Raw genomic sequence first — 19,556 nt, 5'->3', positions numbered from 1 at the left:
GCTAATGACTTTTGTGCAACATCTGGCCCACACAACATTTGCCAGTGCCTTAATTGAACTCCCATAAGTCGCCAAGAGACCTAAATTTATCTGCTACTGGGGAACACTGGCTTTTTAAAGTTGTCATGAGTAAACAGATATGAATCACAAAGACATCTCTAACTTTTAACCAAACTGGTTAATTGTTAGGCTAAATAAACGCATAGGATTCAACTACATTTAGACCATTTATCATGTCCAACTCTTTTTCCAGGTGATTCTGTCTATCGAGGAGGGATATCGGCTCCCTGCACCAATGGGCTGCCCAGTGGCCCTGCACCAACTAATGCTGCACTGTTGGCAGAAGGAAAGGAATCATCGACCAAAATTTACAGATATTGTTTCTTTCTTGGATAAACTAATCCGTAACCCAAGCAGCTTGCTACCACTGGTAGAGGACATTCAGAGGTACAGTACTGAAAAGCGTTTTATGTCATGAATTAAAAGTGAATGCACTGTGGGTATTAAAAAAAAAAAAAAGGGCTGTAACCAGTGACTGTGTTATCTGTGGGAGTATCCTTACTTCAGGACAGAACTCGAGTTATTTTCCTCAAAAGCTGACAAATGTTTTTACTCCTACACCTAAAAGTATCTCCAAATATGTGACACTCTGAGAACTTTGTGATGTTTCCACCAGTTTTTCAACTCTGAGATGACTGAATACAGGCATATTCCGACATTGACCCCCCCCTTTTTTTTATTTTGCATTAGTTTACCAGAATCTCCGGGGGAGGAAATGGACTACCCAATGTTCATCTCTGTCGGCGACTGGCTGGACTCCATCAAGATGAGTCAGTACAAGAGCAATTTCATGGCAGCAGGCTACAACACATTGGATTCTGTGGCGAGGATGAGTATTGAGTGAGTAGAGCAGCTAAAATATAACCATTTTAAAATGTCAGGAAACCATGTCAGGTTTGCGTGTTATGAGAAGTGCATTTCAATCTGTGAATCTCTTCTGCAGCTTCCAGAGAAAACTGTGTAGACAGAATAACTTTATCATAGTGACAGGCAGTTAATTTAATTTATTCAAGTTCTCTACTTAAGAACAATTCTAAGGTAATTACACTTGAGTACTAATGTTGTGCTATTTTTTACTTGTACTCCACTATATTTAGGAAACATATTGCCCTTTTTACTTGTCTGCATAAAATATGCTGTTGTACAGTATAATAAGCCACTTGCAGTATATAAAATGAGTGTTTTAGGAGAGTGTAACCCTCAGTGCTGCACATGCGCCAGTTGTTGTCAAAACAACTGTTAAGAGGACAACTATAAGGAAACACTCAGTGTGGCACTGCTGACAAACACAATACACACACAGTGAGCCTGAAGAGTCGAGTTAATGTGAGCTGAAGCAGTCATTAAAGAAATTGACCTTTTATTTACCTTGACACACTGTAACCAAAGGGGAGCAAATTGAGAAACACGCATTTTATATTATTATTATTATTATAATAAGTATTGGGCCACACCTCTTAATCTTCAAATTCAGTCCCATTGCCACAGGTGTATCAAATCAAGCACCTAGCCGTGTAGTCTCCCTTTACAATCATTTGTGAAAGAATGAGTTGTTCTAAAGACGTCACTGGATTCCAGTGTGGTCCTGTAATAGGGTGCCACCACTGCAATACGTATGGTTCTGAAATTTCTTCCTTCCTAAATATTCTAGTGGTATTATTCAATATATTCAATATTATTGCAAAGTGTAAGTGTTTAGGAAGCACAGCAACTCACCCACGAAGTGTCAGATATCATAAAGTTAGAGGGCAGTGTCACCAAGTGCTGATGCGTAAGTCACCAACGCTCTGCTGACTCAGTAGTTTTGTCCGTGTAGTGCAGTTGTGCCCAAATTTCACTGCAGTGTTTCCCTGCAGGCTGTGGTGGTCGTGGTCAGCATGGCTACAGTTTGCTCGTGTTCCCTTAAGGTCTCACATGCAGGCAGGTGGCTGCGTAACTGAAAATTGATTTTAGGCATGACATAAGAGCCGCTCATCCAAACAACTTCAGACTCCACGCTGCACTTACTTGGCTGCTGAGCAATGCACCCTCCAAGTTTTGAAGTCGATTAGTGGAGCACTTGTGGTGTAAAGCAAACAGACAGATGCGCACACACACACACACACACACACACACACACACACACACACACACATATACAGAGACATGCTGCTTGCATATTGATGTTATTAAAATCAAGCCAATCCAATGATGAAAAGGTCTCTATGCAGCAAAGAACTGAACTGTGTTCAATTATAAGTCCTAACACTTACAGTTAAAGTCTTTTCTATACGTGTCCTTGTGTGCTTGTGTTTCTCCTCTCGGCCTAGAGATGTGAGGCGTATTGGTGTGGAGCTGATCGGCCACCAGAGGCGGATCATCAGCAGCATACAGACCCTTCACCTTCAGCTACTGCACGAACACGAGAAGGGTTTCCATGTATGAGGACATCCTTTATTATAACTTGGGATGGACAGATAGACGGGCCAGATGGAAGTGAGGTCTAGACCACATGACAGACAGTCTACAGCCTGTGCCTGAGTCTTAACCCCTCATACAGGAGGTCATTGGACAGGCTACTCCAGCAGACTCTCCCCTGGTCTCCTATACATCCCATAATAACAGACTTTTTCTACTATACACCCCTTACACAGTATGCCTGGTTCTTCCAGACTATTATAGCCTGATAGACTCTACAGGCTCTCCCAGGCCTTTACTTAGGGGAATGTAATGCCTTGTTGCAACAACAGTACTTTGTGTGTGGAGCAACAATATCTAGAGGTGTAGATTTGCAAATGTAATCTACTGATTCTTTTTCTTTGTCGGTTCTTTTTTTTTTTCTTTTTGCTCTGAGTTATGTGCTCATGTAGCTGCTATCGGGTGTGCAATCGAAACATTTTGTCCTTTGAAAAACTATATATATATCCTCAATATTTTTATTTTGGAGTTTGATAATTTATCATAAAGGTTTATTTGGATTGCTTTAGTTACCCTCTCTCCAGAGAATCTGGTACACTAATACTTGAAGAAAGAAGCGAGAAGTTTATGAATGTTTAAAAGTGTATAGACAAGTAATAATTATTATTATAACCTAATATGAGTATATGTGCAGTCCTGTATGTGAAAGCCCTAGTAAATCTGGATCTTATTTAGAGTTACTGATTTATTTAAAGTTTTTTTTTAATCAAAAACAGCAATACAGTATTATGCAGTCACCTCAGTATCTCAGAGAGAGATGAAGAATTGTGCAATGAGAGAGCTCTTGTTGACATACAAACATGAGGCTCACATAACACCATCCATCAGATTTACTATCATACGCTAAGCTTGCAGAACTGGATCTGTTGCTTTCAGATGAACAAAGTTTATTCTGACATGTTTTAGCAGCCAGTGTACACCCTCAGCCTGATTTTTCTTTTTTTTTTTTTTCTTTTTTTTTTGGATTGTGAATGTTATACATTGCCTGAAAGTACACAAATCTCCACTGTCTTAATATACGAATGTTCACAGAGCTTAGCTTTAGAGGAGAGACATTTGTCTGGAAACTTAACAGGGACTCATATGATGAAATTCTTCCATACTATCATTGGATTTTTTTTTTTCCTGCAGGCACTCACACAGCCAGTACTGACAGAGGTTTGCACTTCTGAGACAAAGATGTCAGAGAATAGTTCATCTGGGGTGCAAGATCACCAGATGGAGTAACTATGGTCGTGTAAAGATTGTGGCATGGGAATCCTGTGTACATAAACATAGCCTGAAATGAATAGTTTTCCTACCGGTGGTAGATGATGTCACGTTGTTGGATGTTTGCCATTGAAAAGAACTTTTTTTTTCATACTCTTAAGTCAGTGGGGATGATGCAGTGGTGCAGAATATAACTAGTTAGTTGAGCTGGAGGCAGCAGAAGTAGCTAAAAGCCGGTTATTGGAAACAGGTGTGAGAAACGGCAGTAGTCTTAGTTACGTGCAGTCAGGTCTGAAATGTTCAGCAGAGAGGCTCTACGATGACAGAGGGAGAGAGCCAACATAAACAGCAGCATCGCAAGTCATCATGCGTCATTGTAACATCAACAGTAAGAAACACACATGCACAAAAACACACCAACACACACAGAATGCCTTACAGTCTGCGGACCATGCAAGCCGTTTATAAGTTTCAGCGCAGTCACAGGACCTAGCCATTAGTCTGAATTGTATGAGAATAACCACCCATCTACAGCTGTGAGTTTTGATACAAACTGGAGCTCAACGATTAATGTCAAGGGCAAACTGGATACAAAGAGCTGTGCCTTTCGGTCACAGCATAGTCATGCATCCAGGCCTTCAGGAGCAGGAAAGGTGCACGCACGGCACACATCCAAACGCACACACATTTGCGCACACACACGCTCGCAGTCACCGCCGCTCTACAGAATATGGAGAATATCAGATGCTGTTTGTTTAGCATGTTCTACTGCTGAGCAATGTTAGAACGTTCTTTTGTACAAAGTACAAGTATACTTATAATTCTTGTATTTTATTTTTCTATGATTTCCAAAGAGATGTTGTAGATCTTGCACACTGTAAGAGGCAGTTACAGCGAATATTTATTTGCAAATAAACATGGACAGTTCTGGTGGTTGACTGCTCATTTCATTTTGTTGGTTTTCATTCCGTTTCACTTGGGAAAAGCGAAGGGAATTGGCTCAGAATGGCTCAAGGAAAAAAAAATGTATTCTCAGTCAGACAGGACAGTCTGTCCTCTCAGTGAAGATAACTTGATTTAACAAAGCTAAATTTCAGTGACTAGACTCCATCTCTCCAATCTGCTTTTAAGTTATTGTCAGCTGTGTGTGATTTTTCTCTTTAAACTAGGCAATTATCCTGACGTTGATAACCAAAAGATGGGGCTCTCTGGCCACTGACTAGATTCAGAGCTGTTATGTGAGAAGATTAAATTATAAACTACTTAAATAATGATGAAAAATAAAGACAACACAAATCATTTTTGGATTGGTTATGCTATATGCTTTCTTCTGAGAGGTATAATCATTCTGCAGTTATATTAAATGTTAAATTAATTTTAAAAAATTCCAGGACTTAGATTGTGCTGCTATATGAGAATTATGTGGCCAGACCTGATGTTTTATACACCCTATTTTACTGTGTTTTTTTAATTTATTTACTACATTATTCGCTAACAGATGGATTTAATTAGATTGTAAAGCACGACAGACTGAGAGTGGCTGCCATCATTAAGTGAGCAGAAGCTGCAGATGATAAACTGCTGTTGTTTGCATGTGCGTTTCTGCACCTTCAAGGGGGCCCGGATCTGGGTGGGTGGGGGTGGGGGGGCTCCAGAGAGGTAAAGCGTTAGACTAATAAATCAAATGCATCAAGATGGGGGGCCTGGGAAGCTCCATACTCCTTATGATCAGGTCACCGGGTGGTTCACTGAGCTTAATTCGCCCTAATAGGATTACCTTGCACAAGCTGGGATGCCAAGGGAGCATCTCGGCTTGCGGCTCTATTCATGGCAAGTACGAAGAACATTCACGGCTATGTTTATCATTATTTTTTTTTTGCCAGTGTAACACATTTAATTCCCAGTAATCAGACCATCTATGGGGTGATGTGTTGAAAAGTTAATTGGCATAGCATCAGCAAAGTGTAATGGGGTTGCTGGATAAACTGACGGGCTGGCTCGGTCTAAAGAAGAAAGAGGTCAACGTTTTGTGTTTGGGACTCGACAACAGCGGCAAAACTACCATTATCAACCAGCTAAAACCGCCTAACGTAAGTTTATAATTGAGCTTCAAGAGTGAGGTATTTTAATATCTTGTATTTTAAAAATAAGACTAAAGTGGAACTGAGAGACCTTTGTGTTTATAGTCCTGTAGGTACACAGACTTCTTACACATGTAAATCTTTTCTAAAGCCCTGGTAATTTGGTAAACATAATGTACGAAGGCCTGCCAAAATCTCTATTTCGCTACAGTCCTTCACTGGTTGCTTGTTTTCAGCATTCGAATCATTTAGGCCCATTGTCAGAAGAGTGGAAACATGTTAGTCAGGTAAAGCCCATATTACACTTTAATTATATTATTTCTTTGTTGACATACTTTTGCCGTTACTTGTCTGTTTTTGTGTGTTTGTGTGTGTTTTCGCTGTGTGGGGGCGAATGCAGACACAGGCACAAGAAATCGTCCCAACAATTGGCTTCAACATTGAAAAGTTCAAGAGTTCAAGGTAGAAAGCAATCCCACACGTTTTACAGCAAATTCAAAATAACTAATCCAGCAGTGTGTGTGATGCAAAGCTGCTTTTTCCCTCTCCTTCCCCTTCCTCTCTATTCCTCTCTGCATGCAGCCTGTCCTTCACAGTCTTTGATATGTCTGGGCAGAGCCGATACAGGAACCTGTGGGAGCATTATTACAAGTAGGACACACAAACATGAACAACGAGCCTACTGCTGGTCAAATATTCAAACTTTTAAAAGTGACTCTCTACATTTCCCTATCGTCTGTAGAGAGAGCCATGCCATCATATTTGTCATTGACAGCAGTGACAAACTGAGGATGGTTGTTGCTAAAGAGGAGCTAGATACTCTTCTCAACCATGAAGGTACACAATCTTTGTTTTTAGACACGTTTTCTACACAGTTTTAGTTAATCTGATTATTTTGTTAAAATCTACATAGTAGATAACTGACACTTTGTGATTTTGTGCACGTTTTTGCAATACTACCAATATTAACGATGCATATACCACTAAATTGAAAAAGGTATATCCAAGACAAGTTGTCCAAACTTACATTAATATTTGCACCATTTAATAAAAAATATCAACTGTTCCATTTTACTGGTTTTGATCTAGATAATAACCAGTGGACTGATCATATTTAAAGATATCCAAACCTAGTTTGACAATATAAGTACAGAGGGGTAAAAAAATTGCCCCAAAAACAGATAAACATTAACTAACAACTTGAAAGATTTTTGTCTTTCTTAGCTCATAATAAACTGGTCTTGACATTTTTGTTTGTTTGTTTTTATGCAGATATCCACAGCAAAAGGATACCAGTTTTATTCTTTGCTAACAAGATGGATCTGCAGGATGCGATGTCTTCTGTCAAGGTCTCACAGATGTTGTGTTTGGAGAACATCAAAGACAAACCCTGGCACATCTGGTAATGTATTTGTCACCCTGATTTCACCCCAATGAGCATTGTCAAAAAAAAAAAAAAAAAAACTCTTTTGAGCAATTTGTTACCAAAATCATTCAAATTTTTGTCATCTTCGCAGAAGTGCCCTTGGATTAAACTGAATGAACTGAGCCAATTCCCCCCATCCATCATGCCCCCATCCATATTTTACTCTCCCCAAGTTACAGCTTTAAGCTTTGTCTCAAATAAAGACAATGTGGACTGTTTGCTCCCTGGACACTTCCTGCTCATTTGATGTCCTCACGGCTCATGGGTTAAACATTATTGAAGGGTACAGCAGCATGCCGTGTGTGTGTGTGTGTGTGTGTGTGTGTGTGTGTGTGTGTGTGTGTGTGTGTGTGTGTGTGTGTGTGTGTGTGTGCATGCGTGCGTGTGTGTGCGCACGCTCCACCTTGTCTACTCATTAGACAGATGGTAGACGGATGGATTAAAAGCTTGACAGCTTTAAACATCCAGGATCCAAGAAAAGTCATGAGAAAGTAAATGTGTGTCACAAGCAGATTAACTCCTGGACATCTTATTTTTCAGCGCCAGCAATGCTATCAAAGGAGAGGGCCTACAGGAAGGGCTGGACTGGCTACAAGGTAGCATGTCTGTTTAGTAAATTTAATGAAAATGTCACACTGGGTCAAAAGAGGGTTGGAAATTTTAAATGTCAATGATTTCTGCATCTTGTATTAAGTGTTGTTTTTTTTTTCCATACCCATAGATCAAATTGCACAGTAAGTATCAGTAATGCTATAATGTTGTGGTGGTGCTGTAAATTTGTGATTGTGACTGTAGAATGCATGTCTCTGGATGGGAGGCCAAATTAAAGCACTAATCCACAACAGTAAAAATTTCCACTGAAGTGAATTAGCTTCTCTTACAGAAGTAAATCCTGTCTAAATCAGGCCTTTGGTGTGTTTTATGCCATATTCTGTGTGTTATGTCCTGATGTTTCCACTCATAATCCCCTTGTGAACACTACACTTAGCCGATTTTCCCTTTATGAAAAGTTACTTGTATCCAAACCCCTAGAAAAAAAAAGGCACAATCAGAATTCTGTTTTCCTTTTTGCCAGATCATTTGAAAACAATGAACATGTGAATGACTGAAATGGCCGTGACCATGGACAAAGGGGATGTGGGAACTGGATCTCATTCATCATCTGGATTATTCAACACACTTGATGTTGTAGGCCTTAAACTTAAATGTCAAATAACCAAGAAATTCATGTGCGTGCAACACCTTTAAGATCTATGAACCTTGAGAAAAAGAAAGAAAAATCACATATATTCTGATTATTTAAAGCACACCCCTGATAGATTTCCTTGTTATATATCATTTCGAGCGCATTCTGTAAATTAAAAATATCCTTTATACTGTTTCTGTATACAGTAACTTTTTTTTTATTGAAGCTGCTTTTTCTATTGACACATGCTTTATTAATTTCATCCTTTTTTGAAAACGCTGTCAATGCTCATTATTGTACTGTCTAATAAAAACCTATTTGCTGAGTGTAAACTGGGTTTGAAACAGACTTGATACAAAAAGATCAAATCAAAGTGAAAATACCACTTTAATAAGTTAGAAAAACAATAAACCATTTAGTCAGTACTATATGTACATACAGAGCTTCAGTGTCAAATAAATATTCTGAATAATTAAAGATAAATAACATTACTGGTAATGAATAAATATTAAATACTGGTAATAAAACTTAACTGTAAAGATGGCTTAAGAACAAAACTTTGGATGCAAATATTTGTATAAATAACAATTCAGTTAAAACAGCCTTTATGTTCAATCTACAAGTGCAGGTTGAAATCCATCCCCAGCTTTCTCTGAGCACCATGGCAACATCCCTTTGTTCAAGTCTGTCTTAACCTCCTATTTGAACTGTTTTTACAAAGACCCATCACTCTCTATCATTCAGTTCTTTCTTTAAGCCCTTTCATTAGTGACATTCATCTCTTCCTTCGCTCCTCTGCACTTTGTCACTTTTAATCTGCACAATTCCTATCTGAGGAACATGTGGAGGAATTTAGTGTGGAAGTGAGCACTGGAGTCCAGGAGGATACACAAGGTCTGGAAAGTCTCTCTGTCATCAAAGTGGTTCCCTGGAAAGAGATAATGGCATTACTGACTTTCTATATCAGTCTAAATATGCTTTAAAGGTTTCTCTGTGGGGCTGTAAAATGGCTGCGTTAAAAATAACCACTGTGGGAAGGGAATCACTGGTGCAAGGGATACAAATTACATATATAAAATACATGTTCAGTAGGCTGATAAGTGAGTCTACAATCGTCACTCTCCACCTTTATTTAAAGCTATTGCCCAGTCTTTTCAGTCCCATCCATTCATTTCATAGCAGGGATTAAAACCTCCATTTTCTCATGTAGCCACACTTGCAGAGAGTAACGAATGGGTCCCTCCAGATGTATTATAAGCCATTAGCATTGCTGGAGCAGAATCTAAAGGTTCACTGTGCTCAGAGACAAAGATTTGCTGTAGGAGGCAAAAAGGAGGTGAAAACACACCCACCCCACCTGTAAATGTTTTCACTAAAATAAGGAAAAAAAATAATAAGTTCTTCGTAAATGCCATCTGTCTGAGCTGTCACACGTACACAGCCAGCCATCAACACACACACCTTCAAAGAAAAGCTGCTCCACACTGCAGACAAAGTCATTTTCTCACCTACACGTTAACCGTGCTTGCACAAACCCCTACTGCAAATGTTTGTTTGTTTTTTTCTCTCTGCATATACTGTATATTTACTTTCTGGTTATACATCTGAACATGTGTAAATGAGCACATTAGTTTCCCATTCTATATGAACACAACAAACATGGGTGGTACAGGGTTCACAGATGTTTGTTACTGTAGGTTGTTTTTTGTAGCTTTCCCAGTGCTGCAGTTTGTTGCTAGTTCTTCATTCATTAAGGTTAAATATTATCACATCACATCTTGGAAATGTTTTTCGTTTTTTTACCTTTTACCACTGGGTTTCTTTTTCTAAGACTTGTCTTTACCTTACACATATAAAGAGTCTTTAGTTCACTGTAGTTGTGAACAGCCACCATATAAATAAAATAAGCCTGCATGTTCTCCCCATGTCTGCATGGATTCTCACGAGGTACCTTCCACAGTCCAAAGACATGCAGTTTAGTGGGGTTGGGTTAACTGGTGATTCTAAATTGCCCATAGGTGTGAATGTGAGTGTGAATGGTCGTTTGTCTTTCTGTGTTGGCACTGCGACAGACTGTCCAGGATGCACCCTGCCTCTCGCCCTATGGCAGCTAGGATAGCTCTCACCCAGAAAAGGATAAGAAAATAAATGGATGGATGGATGGATGAATGACCACAACTATTTCTATTTACTCATCTGGAAAAGTAAAGCAGACACAGCTTTAAACCTGCATTCTTTCTAATGACCAGCAGAGGGGTGAATCCCCTGGCTGCAAAAAAGAGGTAGTGTTTGGCAGAACTGACATGACTCCCTTGATTTTCCACCCCAAAAAGTGAATGAATCTGTGGTCTCAGTTGTCTAGTTTGAAGCCAAACTGAAAACAGTAAGCTATTGGTTTTGAATTTATCACCCGATTACATACAAAACAGAAGAACAAGCAGTTGTGTGGTTTAGCGACAGCCTACTTTGTGATTGACAAATCATAAATGTACAAGTATGCAGCATCACTCAGTTTTTCAATCAGAACCAACCTCACTTGTCACTTCTAGTTTCAAAACACATTAAAGTGCGGAAAGTGCTTAGCTTGAGTCTTCATAGTGGGACGTCTTGGTCCATCTTTTATATACAGTCTATGGTTTTTGGCTACCCATTAGGATAGTTTTCCAACTAGCCATTCATTTTCTTCTGCTTAAAAGAAATAGGGTCATGGTTGCAGCAAGCTCAATAGGTCATCCTAAGTGGACATCCTTTTCCTCTGCAATGTTTAACGGTTCCTCCTGGGGGAGCCGGAGACACCTGCAGGCCAGATGAGATGTCTAATCTCTCTAGCAAGTTCTGATCGACCCTTGGGTCTCTTCCCAGTTGAGTTTACCCAAAAAAAAACCTCCAACATGAGGAAACTGTATTGCAACTGGCCACAGAAACAGCATGATACCATTTTACTGATGTACAGCACCAGTCTCCACACATATCTATGTTACCTTTTCCACCTGCCTCACCTGCTACAGAAAACTCAAAGAATTCCCGGGTGACTTCTGAAAATGTATTCTCCAGTTGCTGGATGAAGTAGAACCTCTCCGGAGCCGTGCTGAAGACCTTGCAGATCTGCTGTACCAACTTCACCGCCCAGCTCATGTGGTAGCCATCCTTTTCACACACCTAATGGGTAGGCCATATAGAACAACATACTGATGTATACAAATGTTCCCATTGCTTTAATTACTGAACAGATTCAATTAATAAAACTATTAATTGTAAGGTCCTGTTTTGCACAGAGTAGTTAACTTGGCTGATATCTGCTTTTCCTGTATGGTAAATTAAAATAACCAGACAGTTAGGGAAGACACGCTCAGTCCTGGGAATAAAATGTGCAATTCAACTGGGACATTGTTAATAGGGAGATAATGCTCCTACCCTAATGATCTCAAACTGATTTTTTTTTTTTTACCTAATACTGTTTATATTAAAGCTGCTATGGTTCCCATATGGGGAGAACACAAAATAGACAATCAATATTAGCACCATGAACAGTGCAAATGATTCCTCGTGCCTTTTTTACATTGTAAAAAAGGCAATGACGTTGTACTTAAATATGTCTGTTCTGCCTCTGTGCATTTTGGGTGAATCTGGGGGCAAATAAGGTCTTACACTTGAATTTCAGTTGTTATTTCAGAGTGAAGCACTCTTATTTCTTATTTCTTTCCTTCTAGTGTGGCTGTTGCCCCAATGGAAAGCTTGTCCAAACTATTTTCTCTACCTTCTGTCTGATGCATGTTCATTCTGGCTCAAGCAACTGATTATTCTCAATTACCAGCCAATAATTTGCTAATGTATCAAACTAACCATAAAAAAGGCATAACCTGAAGTGCCATTGTTCTGTTTAGCTGAGGATAAAACAACTATGTCTCTCACCAGTACGATGTAGACGATGAGTCTTGAGAGCTCAAGGAGTCGTCCATTGAGAGCCTTGCTGGCCAGGACACTGTAGCAGAGACTGCTGCCACACAGCACCAAAAGACGAGCTACATTCTCCATGTGCCATGGTTGAGGAATGACTGGAGACAGGAAGGAAACAAACAGCCAGCAATTACAATCATTTCGGTCTTTCTGCTTAAAAGCATTATACTAAAGTGTCTACAATAGATTTAGCTATGGAAAACAGCTCCTTTACTCAGCTTAATACTCAGGATGCTGTAACTCCAGGTGTACATCTCTCTGGTGCTCTGTGACATAAAAACATTCAATAAACTTACCAATTAGCTCCTCCAAGATTGAGAGCACTGAGTCAGTGCTCCAGCCTTTGACCTCTAGTTTGCCAAAAGTCATGAGGATGGCCTTGGCCAGGTCCCACAGAGCGCTGTGGGGAAGCCCCCTGTCCACCAGATCCTGCCAGCCAAGTGAACCTGCATGAAAGTGTGCACCTTAATTATTTACCGTGTAATGCTTTGCACCATTAATACAAAGCAAAATAGTTGAGTAGTTGAGTAGGTTGCAAATTGTACAACACCAACATAACCTACTCTCTCCGGCCACCTTACAACACTGAAAAGTGGTTGTTTGGGTCTCTTTGTGTGTGTGTGCTTTAAAACTTTGAGAGCTTGTGGCTATTCAAGCTGACAACCTTACATTATGCATTTTAATCACATTTATAACATAATTCATCATAAAATGAATTGCTTTAACACTTTTTCTGGTGCAATACGCCATTTATTTCAGGTTAAAACAAGTTGTAATTTACAAAACTGTACTGCAAATAATGTAGCAACAAAGGATTAAAGTCTGATCATGTATCAAGGGTACAGTGCCAACAAATTAAGAAAATATCGTTTTCAACATGTTTTTAATATGTTTTCATAATGTTGATACTTTCCAGTTTTATAAACTTTTCAGTATCACATTATCTCACCCTCAGGCAGCAGAGGACCGTAGAGGATAAACAGTAAATGGGCCTGGCTGACCATGGGCCAAGGCTTCAGGAGCTGCATCAGCCAGAACTGACACTCTAGCTGGTTTGGGTCCAAAAGAACCTGACGGCAGAATAGTCGCAGCTGCAATTCCTGGTACCACTTCACACCTGGGAACAAATACACAAATGTATGTTTTTTTTAGCTTCTAAAGACTACCACAAAAGGCCCAGGATCTGCAAGAGGCTGTCACATTCGTCCATGTCACTCCACCACCCAATGTAGTGGAAAGGCTCTTTTTTTGTTACTTTTTAACCAGATTTAGAACCACTTCAGAGATCACGCACATCATTACCCTTCACCACCACTGGTCTGACCCAGGATGAGCAAAATGAATAATCTTCAAGTATTAGAGACTAAACACTTACACAGACGCTTTAACAGAAAAAAAAAAAACTGTTTGTTCTTCCTATTCCCTACCTATTTCTGCTCTGCCCTCTCGGTAACTCTGAAAAACACACCTGGTTTAGCCGTGATGACTGCTTCAATTTTTTGCAGCAGGTTTGTGAGGTCACAGAGGAAGCTGAACACTCTGTGGCACTCCAGCTCATCCCACCCTGCGATCAGTGTCTGTAAAATAATCAATACAACTCCCCTCAATATTTTCATTTCACGTTTAATGCTATCTTTTTGAACACCAAGGTGGACCACTAAAGACAAAAATTTGTCCTAACAAGCCAAAGATTTCCTAACCAATGCAGTTTTTCTTACTGTTTATATCTTTAGTAGGACCTGGCAAAAATCACCTGATTGAACTGTAACATCAGGGTGAGATCTCTGTATCAGAGTGAGAGTGCTTGTTGCTACAAAGATTATCTTTAGAATGGCTCAAATTAGTTATTTCCTTTGATTAGATTCAAGTTTCATAAATCTGCAGTCTTTATATGAGGGCCTTCACCTGGAGGAATGCTCCAAAGCTGGAGAAACCAAAGCAGTCTGGCGCGACACATTTCTCCAACATGAAGCAAGGAATCTGAAACAAATCAGGGGGACAATTTTTGAGTTGTTTTCCCCAAACTAGAATGGAAACTATTTGGTTTGTTTTATTTACAACAATACTGTAACAACAGTTCTTATATTCCAATACAATTAGATAAATTAGAACTACCATGCTAAACTATATGCACTATTTTACTGCCTGACAGAAAGCATATTATTAGTATTAATCAACTGGTTTTCAAATTCTAGCGTACCACAAAAATACCACCCTGTTACATAAAATAACAATACAAATAAAGTTTCCTCCTTTATAAAATTTTCGCAGCATATATTATAAAAACCAGAGATCCTGTCTCCTTCACTCAATTTAATTAAAAATGAATTTAAAACATTTAACAAGCCATGGTATTCTGCTCTTGCCTGTCATCTCACCTGCCTTTTTCTTACCTTTGAGATCTTGCTGAAGATAAACTTTAACCTGTCCTTTGTGGGTAGCAACAGGGTACACCTCTTGAACAACAAACCTGAAACATCAAACACAAGAGCACATTACCATTCAATGGTATGTATTTCTGAGAAATATGAGTGGCACAGGTAAACAGGCTATTGGTTACAATTGCATCATAAAAAGCAGTACAAAACAAAACACTCAGTGAAATACCAAGGTCTCTGTAGTGTCCAATAGTGCTTTTCTGTTCAAGGAGGGTGGCGTAATGAAAGCTTTGGAGTATCATTTTATTCTTCCAGGCGACGGTGGAGATGTAGTCGGCAACATGTCTAGTAATTTCCTTTGACACCATGGCGAACACACTAATCTCCCGCACTGAGAAACACACACACACACACACACACACACACATTTTCATCGATCACAAATGTGTTCCAAATTAAACTGAAACTATAAAAGTTAAAACAGCCTTTTTCTAAACAAATCATCAGGACTCATAAAACATTGTTTCCAGAAATGAGTTGTTAAAGCACAAACTGTCCTAAAAGTAGCACTTAACTTACACATATGGCTATGATTATTTTATACACAAGCAAAATATTTTATTGGTAAAAGCTTTGGTACCTTATATGTGCTTTTCAAAGAGAAAACGTGACGGAGTTATTCCCAGCATGTACTAGTGTTGTAGTCAAGACCACCTAACCCGAGACCGAGACAAGACCAAGCCGGAGTATATAAAGTTGTGTTGTTTTTAAACCAACAATTTTTGTAAAAATGGGTGCTTTTTCAAAACCACATAGCTAAATGTGTAAAACTGAAAAAATGGCAAACACTCATTGACAGTAAGAACTAACGCCTTTAATCTTATACAGATTCAAGCTGCAGTATGTAACTTTTATAAAAAATCTGGTTTTTACATATTTGCTAAAACTGTCACGACAGTATGAGACCGATAATCTGCGAAAAAAATGGAGCTCCTCCACCTCCTCCCTGAACCGCTCCCAGTCAAAAACAACCAATCAGAGCCAGGAGGAGGGTCTTAGCACTGTCAATCACTCCTCGTGTATGCTGCACAGTGTAGTTGTGTGCGATACTTCAAGATTTGGTATCGATCCTATGCCAAGTAAACACAGGGCCATTATCACAGATACTGATACCAATACTTTTTAATAATTATGAAAAATTTCCATGAAGTTTAACTGGTTTGAGTTTTTTTTTCCTTTGGATCATTAATTAGTTAAAACCCAGGATAGAACTGGGCAAAGTTTATATGTAAGTAGAAAATACTTTATCAAAATAAAAGTTATTGTTCTGAAACAATAGATTAACAAAACAATTTTCCCCATACATTGATATCTGGAATTTTTTTTTTCATAAATTAAGTGTACAAAATCCTCACTCAAGAACAAATGCAAACTTTTTTCCCAGGTAGATCGTTCAGAAAGTATTATAAAAAAAATTTAATAAAAAATGTCCCTTCATTCACTAATTTTCTACAAATTTAAATTTAAATTTGCTTTAAATGTTTCATAGCAAAATCCTTTTTTTTTTTCCCAAATAAAATATGTTATGCGTCACATGACAGTATAACAAAACACTGTGGGGAGGGGAGGAGCAAAGTGTGCCTGCTCTGTGCTGTGACAGGAGCGACACTTAAGACAGTCAACTCGCATCTTTGATGAAACTGCAGTACTGCATTCAGGACAGAAACTGAAGCCAAAGTATCGATCTCATTACACTGGTATTGATCAATACCAATACCAACGTTGGCATCCATATTATCGATATTAGGATATCAAACATTTAATGTGTCCCAGAGTGCCGTTTCCTTCCACTGTGTTTGCAGAAATCACATAAAAAAAACATACACAACAAAAACATAATCCAGATTCCTCAGCTGCTAAAAGCATTTCCTACATTTGAATATCAGCCACCATGTTGTGAGCATAAACTATCCCGTTTTTAATGCAACAATAGGAAGTGACATCATCTTGCTGGGAACTGTAGTTATTTTATTCTTGAAGGCCTCTCATAGCTCTACTGGTGCTGAAAACTAATGTTTGACTATGGCTTTCTGAATACAAGTAGGGCTGCAACTATCAATTATTTTAGTAATCAAGTATTCAATTGATTACTCCGTCAATTAATCAAGTAATTGGATAAGAAATAATTTTTAATTTTAACAATTCATCAGCATATTTTAACTTCCGTATTGCAGATGTTTCTCTGTGTGAAACAAACAGGGTGGATGGAGCAGCTACAAAGTTCTCTGTTCTTCATGTTGCTGATCAGGTGGTTGATAAAAAACATTTTGACGGAGCCCCTCTGTACTGAAGGGGGTGAAGGAGGGGGGCACCGAACGATTGCTAGTGCTAATGGCAGCCCCCCCTTTCCCCAGTACACTGTGGTTATAGGTCTGTTCTGGTGGCTACAGCTGACGTAAAGAAAAAATAACAGCTGACATCCTCTGCACAACACACGCGCGCACATTCAAAAATGCGCACTCACAGCACAGAGAAGTGGGGGCGTGGAAAAACATCTCAGCGATCCACTCTGTTAAAGGGTCGTTTTTGTTTGTTTCCAAATGACGGAAATCTGTTACAGCGATGGAGAACTAATGTGGAGGAAATGCTCCGCTTACAGGGAGACGCCTGAGCTGCAGAGTTGAAACGAAACATCAAAGCAACAAATTTGTGGAGGATTTTTAATAAATTGCGTTACTCCAAGAATTATTGCAGCCCTAAAATTTGCATTAAATTTTCAGTTTGTGTATCAAAATACATGAAGGTTGGTATTTACCTTTCATGCTGGGATTTTTTTGTTGAATCAGAAGCCTGAAATTTTCCTTTTTCATTTTCCCTCTTACTTCTCTTCGTGTTCATGCCGGTTGTTATTTCGATTTATACAGTACACACATGACCATAGTGAGATCAAACGTACACATTGTGAATGAAACTGTCCGTGCTCTGTGGTAGATTGCAAACTGCGGTGAAATGATACAGGCGTAAGCAGCGATAATAGCAGCGACCTAGCCGGGGCGGAGTCTGCGAGGTGCGCTCCTTTGAGAGGCAGAGGAGCGCAATCTTTGTTGGATTTGAATCAGTACGTTTTGTATCCAATAAAAGCAAAGATGTTAACAAATAAATTGGACAGTATTTTGGGAATTTAGTGATATTTCCAGAGCTGTGGTCTTGACTGGTCTTGAAATAAAATCCCGAGTCCGCAAGGTCCGAGTCCGTGACAAGAAAGAGACCAAATGCGGTCGAGTCCATGACAAGACCGAGACCATCAAAAAGCGGTCTCGAGACCAAGACCGATCTCGAGTACTACAACACTAGCATGTACCAATAAATACTTAACAAAACCCCTTAGAAAACGAGCCAGTTAAAGTCTCCTCTTGTATATCCATTAGGAAACTTGCTGAGGGTTACAGGTACAAAATAACAGGTGAAACCCACCAGACAGTTTGTCAAGGATCATGTCAAACACCTCTGCAGGGACCCTGCTGAAGAAGCTCGTACTGCTGGTGGAGCACTGGCTGCGGGTCATGATGGTCCTGGGAGGTCTGGGTCGATGGTGGGTCTTCTTGTAAGGCTTACCTGTCCATGTGTACTTACCAACATTGCTGGATGGTTTCTTTCTGACCATTGTCATCTCTGGCTAACTGACTGTCAAAAAAGATAAGCAAATATGACTGGGAAAGCTAACACAAAGTCAGCTAACATAGCTAGGTAAAATTAACTTATGAAAACTACATTTTCGTCAACTTTGAGCTTCACAAGACACATAGTTAGTAAAGCTACTACAAGCTGTCATTACAACAGCAACTTACCAGTGAGATTAAAAATGTGAATAGCAAATGCTGGATGTAAAAGTAGGGGCAGCTACACTAGCTACTGTCTTTTGGTGACACATTAGCCGACAATGGCGCGAAGCTGCCTCTCTCCTTTCATCTTTGTGCCAAGGATGGGACACTCACATATCCTTAAAGTGCAACACTTTTATATAAATGTCACCAAACTAACGCTAAAAAAGACAGTAAATGTCAGCGGGGACTGTTAGTAAATCAAATAAAAAAATTAAAAAAAATTACTGATTAAAAAATATATTAGTAGGTAGGTAGCTGGTTGTAGCTACTTTATAGCTAACAGGAAGTTAGCTGTTCTCCCCTAAAGACATAGACAAAACTTTCCCCCTCTTAAATGATGTCTTTTTAATGTTTAATACATAATAGTGAAGAAGTTGTCAAATGATACAGTTATCTTTCATATATCCTACTTTTTCCAAAGAGTAGTATTTTCACTTTAAATTAATGTGTATTGTGTGACATTGTACCAATTTTTTTCCACTTTACAGCAGTTACCCTGTTATCAAGCTACTAGACCAGGGATGTCAAACATAAGGCCCAGGGGCCAGAATCAGCCCAGGAAAATCTCTTTGGAGAATTTGAAGGAGGGTATATATTTTGGCCTTTTAACTGTAGTTTCATAAGTTCTACACTGAGAGAAAGGAGAGTTCCACTGGTCACGCTCATTTAAGATGAAAGTGTTGTTATATGTGGCCCACAATGTAAAATGAGTTTGACATGCCTGATACAGACCACAGTAACAGAAGACATTTTGACATGTCATAGCAGGAAAAGCTGCTAATTTAATGGTGGCTTCCTGTAACTTAGAGCTGGTCCATGCTGGTTCCCTGTTCTGGCTTACTGAATACTAATTGGAGTCATCATTTATGCTGCTAATTAATTTTAATGCTTTGAGAAGCCACAATGCTTTCAGTAAAT

General features: G+C 39.2%; 3 protein-coding genes across 7 annotated transcripts in view; 2 read left to right on the top strand and 1 right to left on the bottom strand.

The window, feature by feature from the left end:
• Window positions 1-4,638, top strand: part of epha6 (eph receptor A6) — a 183,995-nt gene extending 179,357 nt beyond the window's left edge. For both annotated transcript variants that reach the window (XM_030757617.1, XM_030757616.1), the window contains 3 exons: window positions 254-447; window positions 751-900; window positions 2,370-4,638. In XM_030757617.1, coding sequence (XP_030613477.1) covers window positions 254-447; window positions 751-900; window positions 2,370-2,484 — 459 coding nt within the window. In that variant the 3' untranslated portion in view covers window positions 2,485-4,638. The remainder of the gene's footprint in view (window positions 1-253; window positions 448-750; window positions 901-2,369) is intronic.
• Window positions 4,639-5,501: 863 nt separating this feature from the next.
• Window positions 5,502-8,751, top strand: LOC115800464 (ADP-ribosylation factor-like protein 6). Of its 4 annotated transcripts, XM_030757830.1 has the most exons (9): window positions 5,502-5,816; window positions 6,044-6,094; window positions 6,208-6,269; window positions 6,390-6,458; window positions 6,550-6,644; window positions 7,080-7,209; window positions 7,774-7,829; window positions 7,955-7,967; window positions 8,309-8,751. In XM_030757830.1, exons 1-9 carry the CDS (start codon window positions 5,694-5,696, stop codon window positions 8,340-8,342), a joined length of 633 nt encoding a protein of 210 aa, XP_030613690.1. In that variant the 5' UTR covers window positions 5,502-5,693; the 3' UTR covers window positions 8,343-8,751. The 4 variants fall into 4 exon arrangements, with proteins under 4 accessions (XP_030613690.1, XP_030613692.1, XP_030613691.1 ...); XM_030757832.1 differs by lacking the exon at window positions 6,044-6,094; XM_030757831.1 differs by lacking the exon at window positions 7,955-7,967.
• A 103-nt stretch (window positions 8,752-8,854) lies between these two features.
• LOC115800463 (F-box only protein 47) lies at window positions 8,855-18,776 on the bottom strand. The gene is made up of 11 exons (XM_030757829.1): window positions 18,603-18,776; window positions 18,229-18,438; window positions 14,984-15,145; window positions 14,770-14,846; window positions 14,282-14,356; window positions 13,845-13,953; window positions 13,326-13,493; window positions 12,673-12,822; window positions 12,332-12,474; window positions 11,419-11,578; window positions 8,855-9,347 (listed from the first exon to the last, which is right to left on the bottom strand). Exons 2-11 carry the CDS (start codon window positions 18,422-18,424, stop codon window positions 9,247-9,249), a joined length of 1,341 nt encoding a protein of 446 aa, XP_030613689.1. The 5' UTR covers window positions 18,425-18,438; window positions 18,603-18,776; the 3' UTR covers window positions 8,855-9,246.
• Between the last annotated feature and the right edge of the window lie 780 nt (window positions 18,777-19,556).

Source organism: Archocentrus centrarchus, chromosome 21 (genome assembly GCF_007364275.1).
Source record: "Archocentrus centrarchus isolate MPI-CPG fArcCen1 chromosome 21, fArcCen1, whole genome shotgun sequence".
Taxonomy (NCBI): Eukaryota; Metazoa; Chordata; class Actinopteri; order Cichliformes; family Cichlidae; genus Archocentrus; species Archocentrus centrarchus.
The sequence above is the reverse complement of the archived record's forward strand: the minus strand, read 5'-3'. Positions and strand labels throughout refer to the sequence as shown.

Excerpts from the sequence above, each read along its gene's own strand:
- LOC115800464 (XM_030757830.1), top strand. The coding sequence starts at position 5,694 with ATGGGGTTGCTGGATAAACTGACGGGCTGGCTCGGTCTAAAGAAGAAA. Across the intron at positions 6,459-6,549 it reads CTGTGGGAGCATTATTACAA|AGAGAGCCATGCCATCATAT; the intron begins GTAGGACACACA and ends TATCGTCTGTAG. Across the intron at positions 6,645-7,079 it reads TACTCTTCTCAACCATGAAG|ATATCCACAGCAAAAGGATA; the intron begins GTACACAATCTT and ends GTTTTTATGCAG.
- LOC115800463 (XM_030757829.1), bottom strand. The coding sequence starts at position 18,424 with ATGACAATGGTCAGAAAGAAACCATCCAGCAATGTTGGTAAGTACACA. Across the intron at positions 14,847-14,983 it reads TGGACACTACAGAGACCTTG|GTTTGTTGTTCAAGAGGTGT; the intron begins GTATTTCACTGA and ends TTGATGTTTCAG. Across the intron at positions 11,579-12,331 it reads TCATCGTCTACATCGTACTG|GTGTGTGAAAAGGATGGCTA; the intron begins GTGAGAGACATA and ends CCTACCCATTAG.